The following is a 7,521-nucleotide window of genomic DNA, read 5'->3' on the forward strand; positions in this document are numbered from 1 at the left end:
TAAAGAGAAAGACGGAAGAATATAAAATTACATATTATAATAATAATATAGTATACTATATAATACAAATCATAATTACAATTAATCAAATAATATAAATTGTATAAGAAAAAGAAATCATAATCTAAATAAATAACGTTATTTTCCCTGATGCTTTCAACAATAACTGCACATTTAATTGCTTGAATTATCTATAAACGCAGACGAAATAAATGAAATAAATAAATTTTTCGTGAACGTGGAATGCAATATGTATTTTTGTAATTATTTACATAACATAAACATGATATGCAGAAATGGATCATTGAAATATAGATTATATTCTAAAAATAATTCCATGCAAGGGGTATAACCGGCGACTTTTACATATTTAACAGATACTCCCTTTATTTCTCTCTCTCATCACTTAAAAATATTACATCTAAAATTTTTCATCCAGTAAATGCATATTTAATATGCGAGATTGTGACGAATTAATGAATCTGCAACTCTTGCGTAACGTCGTCGTGGCTGGTTTTGTACCATCCTGACACAGGAGATCATCGAACGTCTACTATACGTCTTTCTGATTTATACTCACATAACATTTTGCAAGTATTTTGCTAAGAATTTGCTCAGAAATGTTGCAAACAAAATGGCAACAAGGTGAGTCCTCATTTGTTTCAATATTGGTAGCAAAGAAACACGAAACAGTAACTTTACAGCACCTTTGGGGCAACAGTTGCGGTGAAAAATATATAATTATGGCATTATGTTAACAAAAATGTGGCAAAAGTTAATTTCTGTCATTATTATAGCAACATGACAGCAATAATTGCCAGCAAATAGATTGCACTACTTTGCTTTAGCAAAAAATGTTATCTGGGTATATTTGTCAGATCGAGAATAACTTATCTGTCCTGTCAGAATACTTAGGAACGGAGCACACATCTCTCTGCTGTAATTGCATGATAAATTGTTTTTATCAATAAACGATCAGCGATCAGCTTTATGTAATCAGAATAAATTTGCGCGTCAGAAATCCTGAGATCGAGCTAACTGACAGCGACTTAAAAGACCTTTTTAAATCGTCCAATCGAAAGGGAACAATATCGTGCGCTACGATTTTTCTTCATATTCGGCGTTCTCTGTTATGAATAATTGGACGCACACATAGACGCATGCATGGAATATTAATTCTATCCCAAAAAAAGTCGATGAATGCATCACTGGAGGCGACAGAGAGATTATCATATTTAACTACGCTGAACGCACCGCGACTAAACTGGTTTCCAAGATATTTCCTTATCGACGATTACTGCGCCGCAATTTTTATTCAACGACCGGAGAAAAACGCGCATTGTGGTAAAGTACAGCACATTTTTACAACATACCCGTATACCTCAATCGGTTCATGTCACGAGATAACGCGATGAATTATATATGTATATAAATATATTGCTAACTGATTTCGAAACAATTACATAAGATTTAGCAATGTTACTTATTTTTATGCGTAATTTCAACATATAGCACTGACATTCGTTCCTTACAATTAAACTTAATTTGTCGTCAAGTTACATAAGTGCAGTGTCAATAATAGATACACAAGTAAGAAATTATGTAATAATAGATTGCTGTATTTATATCATTTATAGTTCATGTTCTCGTCGTGGAAGCGTTCGAATTCTCTGGGAATCCTCAAGAAGAAACACGCCGTTATTTATTGCACATTGATCTACATATCAAAGATCATCGATTTTCGCTGAAATAAACGGTCAGTTCAATATCTGACGCGGACTTATTCCCATGACGTAAGCGATTCGTGCTGACTGTTTACTACCATGCATTATAAACGCACGTGGTACGCTATTATAAGCAGGCGTGTCGAAAAGTTGATTCACTCGTGTATTACCGTAGAATAACGCGGCAGGTGTATTGCAGACAAAAAAATGATTTATTTGCTCGACGTATATCTATCATTTACGGAAGCGCATTTGTCTTATCCTGGCTTAATGTAACTCAATCACACACATATGCAATTAATGAATCCATTCTTCATCTTATTGCAACTAATAATTTTAGATGTGTTGTTTTTATATATTATGCGTGAAATTATTAAATATAAAAGAATCGCACAAACATGTATGAGAATATACGAGAAAACAGAAAATCGTAAAAGCACTCGTAATTATGCACAAGCACGAGCTTCAGAAAACTTAAATGACCCACATGCGATTCTCAGAACCACGTAGACTGCAATCTATGAATGAAATCTCGAGGCATTCTTTTACAACTTACGTATTTCGCAAGAAAGGCTCTTCCGGAAAGCTCGCGTTAATCGTTAAGTCGTAATTGAGTGATTTTGCCATTTATGATTTCGATGACAACAAACCGATGAATCGCGTACTTCAGACCGCGAATACTGCTGCAGGCGAGATTTTGCTTCATCACGTTAACGGGAATTACGGCTGGCAACCCGCGGAAAAATTGATCACGTCTGATGGTCCAAAGCGAGTTGGGAAAAACCCAGTTCGCCGTCGTCTCCATAAGCCTGCATCAGCAGTATACACCAGCAACACAGTCCAGGCCTTTAATCCCCACCTAGCTCGGCAGAATCTGATCTAGTCATGACCAGACGTGCGGAAGAGGCAGCGCGCAAATATTTCATTTCAACTGCACGTTCCCTGTTTTGCAAAACTGCGATTCGAGAGAACAGAAAATCGTAAAAGCACTCGTAATTATATGCACAAGCACGGGCTTCAGGAAACTTCTTGTGGACCTCATTCAATCGCTTCCGAGGAAACCTCGCATTTCTTCAACCATTTTAAATTAAATTGGAAGATAATTGCTTGCTTCCTTCGGGTTCAGTCACGACGTCATTATATTGTAATCAGAGCTGCGCATCGTATCACGATCATATCTCAACAAATTGTCCCGTAAAACTTATTTATTTCATTAGATTATTTCACAGGCATAATTATATATTACTATAAAATAATTTATCGTGACAATTAAAGATCTGATACAGTATCACGTCGTTCAAGTTCTTGCCAAAATATCGCAGCACGTAACGGCAGCTTAAGGCCTGCTGATATCTTCGATATTCCCGTTGATACGTCAGCAGCAGAACAGGAATTCCGGCCAAACTAATAATTAGCGTAAGCGATGAGCCTTTCACCGGGAGTACCGGCGTACGTTCCACTGCCGTAAAAAGAAGCGAAATTTCTTTTTCCCTCGCCGGTTAACTTGGAATTCGCTCGGAGACGATAGAGATGCGAGTCTCTCTTCTTCGAGTCGGATATAAGTCGGGAAAAATCAATTCCGAGAAAATCTCAGGAGGAAGATGTACTAATTTTACATCGTTCCGTCCACTGCGTTGTTAATTGTCTGCGCTATTATAACGTAATTATAGCGTAATTATAGCCGTAATTAGTGCCTATCATGCGAATGCTCGATAGGAACCATGAGTACACACATCGTAATAAAATAGCGAAATTATTTCTTTTATATAAACGCATACCTTGCTTGAACTTGGGGAAAAAATAATATAATATCTATAGAACGATATTTGTCCTCTGACAAGATTTCGGCGTCTGCAAAAAATCCTGTGATTCAGTCAACCGAAAAAAATGTATTCCATATTTATTTGTCTTCACGAGAAATCATCTCGTTTATTGAATTTCCGATATAGATATATTCCAATAAACCAAATCGCTGGTTTATTGGATATCCTGGACAGATGTATGTATAACGTGCAAATACGAGAGATACCGCATAAATCGAATGCTTGAGATTTTATTTACGGTTGCCTTCATTTTGTCATAAAGTGAGCGAGACTCTTTAGCTTTATCTGTAAAAATTGATTGGAAATTGTAAATATTGAGATAATTTTCCAAGAAGATTTCTTTCTTGTGCTATGATAAAGATTGTTATGCCACGACCTTGCTATGCACGCATCCAATTTTTGTCTGCTCCTCGCAGTAGCGAGTATATTGCTTATCTTCCAGATTATGACATGGATGTAATAGTGGAAATGCATGAGCATGGAAAATCGTTGATTTTTAAGGGTCTCCATAGGGTCACGATATCATATCGAGTTATTACATTTTAATTAACGATTGAAATTCATTTGAAATTGTCAACTTTTATTGAGCATTTTTATTTCGTGACAAACATATAACTATCACATCAAATAAACAATTTGCGTGTCTCTCTCTTTGGCCTCGAACAATGCCCGCGGTTTCATAATGACGCTTAAGAATGTGAGTTTATCAATTTTATTGAAGGTCTCGGAGACGAAATATTCGTTTACAAACCACAAGGAAATATCACGATAAATATAGGCGCGAAATGTAGTGATAAATTGGATAAACATGAAATTCAATGGTAACACCAATTTTGCAGTTGCACATCGTAAATTTAGGAAATTGACATCGTGATCTTTCGGATACATTTCTCAGGGATGATTCACTCATTATTCGCGCTTGGCGATTATAGACAAATTAAGAGTTACCGGCATGTACGAGTCATGATCGCCAAGATTAATATCGCGTGATAGCCACATTACTTTTCCTTAATGCAAAAATGATGATTGTAACATGACCGTCTTCTTTTTCGTACCAAGTTTTTATTGGAACGCGTGTTGGTACGTCTCATAACAGTATAATTGAGAATTTATGACACACTGACCACATTTTGCATTTGTTTGCACCATTCTTGTAAATTTTAATTAATTTATATATGTACATCTGTGTATATTTGAAGAATCGCCGAATTATGTGACTGCGGATATGATGGGTTGAAATGAAATAATCACGCATCTATTGAATGCCAAACACGTGTCCACATGTCACATGTGTTTTGCTTCTTGATTACAAAGTATAACTTTAGTACACTACGATCTAAATTTGAGTTATTCATATTTAGTCTCTCATGCAGAATAAATTATTATAATAAAAGTAATTTTGTTTTCCATGCTCTTTAAATGACGAACTAAGAACAGAAAGCATTCATTATTTAATGCAAATTTAAAATTAGCAAATCGATTATTGATCGCGGAACTCACGCCACGGATGAACAAAGATCGAAAGGACGATTGACGACACAACTTTATCGCCACGATAAACTGTGAGGTCGTTTTCCCAGAGGAACTCGGCTCGGAAATTCGTCACAGCTTTTTTTTACAGGGAACACTTTCTTATCTAGACGATAGTTTGTACACGTCGTCGCGGGAGAACTTTTGTATCCTATGAGATATCGCGAATCCGCAACCGGGGGAAGTTGCAGTCAAGTTTCCCATCCACGCGTGACTCGTCTTCGTCTTCGTAGTGGGGATCTTGGTACAGCCGGCCGATTTATATAGCAGGAGCAACGGTTGCCACACCAGCACTTCAGATCCGGACGTGAAATTGTACGATCGTTGAACTTGAACCGTTGGATACAGTTGGTGACATTATCGTGTGTTTATTAAAATCGCTAGACATTTCAAGATACTTGGCAATTATGGTAAGTAATCAGGAAAATCTTTCTTCACTATATTACATATTCTTACTAAAAGAACAATTGCATTTTTTTATTAAAGTATTTTTGTGAATAAAAACTTGCACTTTTTGCCGGTGGTTGAAATATTATTAGCGTGAGTTATCAACGTTACATTGAGAAATTATCACTATATTTGATAGCGTGTATTTACCATTTATGTAATCCAATATTTACGTTCAGTGATCCATATTAATCTTACAATTTCATGATAAGTAATTCTAGTATGAATCTAGTATTCTAGTATGAATCTCTTCCTACAACTATATTTGAACATTTTTAATTATTACTTTAAATTGTGTGCTCTAATTAATTCGTGTTAGATAAAAATATATATATATAGAAAAATCCTAACATTCTAATATAATCATTTTAAATTACATTATATTACATTACAGCTCAAATACATTGTACTCTTCGTCACTGTGTTCTGCTTGGTGCAGTCGCAACAACGACCGTGGCATGCTGGTACTAGTAACCGATTGCCCATGGTTCTACCTCAATATCTCGATGAACGAGCAGCGGCGGAGCAGGCAGCCCAAGCAAACCAAACAGGCCAAGCAAATGAAGCAGGCCAAGCAGGCCAAATAGACCAAGCAGGTCAAGCAGGCCAAATAGATCAAGCAGGCCAAGCAAACCAAGCAGGCCAAGCAGGCCAAATAGACCAAGCAAACCAAGCGGGACAAGCAGGCCAAGCAGGCCAAATAGACCAAGCAAACCAAGCGGGACAAGCAGGACAAGCAGGCCAAGCAGGCCAAGTAGACCAAGCAGGCCAAGGAATCCAGCCAGTTGCTGCTGGAGTTCCGTTGAACAGCCGAGTCGATGCTGACGCATTTGCAGCTGCTTCAACCACCACGACTACGATAAACCCACTCGATCTACCAATCGATGCTCAGGGCGACATCAACCTGATAAACAGGATCAAGACCTGGCCAAGGGACAAGCAACCCTTCTGGTACCTGAACTGGCAGGCGATCCAGGCGCATCGCGGTGACCAGAGCAACCCCGCCCAGCCTCCTGAGACGCAACCAAACACGAGAGCGTTCTTCGCTGGTTAAAATAAAAAATGAACAGATTGAAAATTGACGCAATCGACAAGACTGTAAATTTAAGCATTTTTTTAACGATAGAACGTAAGATATTCACGACCGCTGACGACAGCGGTTATTCCTAGTCAGAGTTTGACTCGTTGAGAAAGTTATATTAATCCACAAAGAGTTGTCACTCAAGATTATTATTATATCGATCCGATTACTCGATTATATGTGAAATTCGGTCGCATTCAGAAGTGAATATTATATGATTGTACGAGCTATTCTATGACGAAAATGTGTCTTTGTATAATAGAATTAGTCGTCAAAATGTTATATGTGAAAACAGAAAAACAGCTAGAATTACATAATTTCGATTAGAAAAATTAATTTCAGCATTTGCAAAAATATAAACATTTATTTTGAGAAAACTGCATTATCTTTTTACTATCGTAATATTCTTCGTAACAAAAGAGTTAAAATTAAATTTAATATTGAAACCTTCTCTTTTAAAATAATTCGAAAATAAATATATTTAATTACTCCACAAAAAAATTGAGTCAAATGATAATATTTTAGCTCCGGTCCAGTTGATGCTCCAAATGCTTCGAGACACTATCAATTCTTCTTTTTATTTGAAAGAAAAAAAAAAAGAGAAATTATTCCGAAGCTGAAACGTCCGAATCGGACCGCAACCTTCGTGACATGTGAGCAACGCAATTTTATCAATGAAGTCATGCGTGTGAATGACATCGTCCAAGAGTAGCGCTGGTAACGCAAAAAGTAAACCACCCATCATGCGGGACGGTCGGCACACCAATGAGCCGCGCGCAGCAGCGCCGTGCACGATTCGTTCGCCGGCAATTAGCCGTGCGCACGTTGGCGTACGCACGATGGCGCGCGTGACGTCACGGCCGCGGCCGGCCAATGCCGACGCACGGATCCGCAGCGCTTGACATGCGCGCACGCG

The 7,521-nt window shown here is 37.6% G+C and overlaps 1 protein-coding gene across 1 annotated transcript; it reads left to right on the plus strand.

Annotated features, from left to right (window-relative positions):
* Nucleotides 1–5,347: 5,347 nt before the first annotated feature.
* On the plus strand, nt 5,348–6,982 carry LOC105285601 (paraneoplastic antigen Ma6E). The gene is made up of 2 exons (XM_011349887.3): nt 5,348–5,487; nt 5,919–6,982. The coding sequence occupies exons 1-2, from the start codon at nt 5,485–5,487 to the stop codon at nt 6,576–6,578; spliced, it is 663 nt and encodes a 220-aa protein (XP_011348189.2). The 5' UTR covers nt 5,348–5,484; the 3' UTR covers nt 6,579–6,982.
* Nucleotides 6,983–7,521: the final 539 nt, after the last annotated feature.

This window comes from Ooceraea biroi, chromosome 4, assembly GCF_003672135.1.
Source record: "Ooceraea biroi isolate clonal line C1 chromosome 4, Obir_v5.4, whole genome shotgun sequence".
In the NCBI taxonomy this organism is placed as follows: Eukaryota; Metazoa; Arthropoda; class Insecta; order Hymenoptera; family Formicidae; genus Ooceraea; species Ooceraea biroi.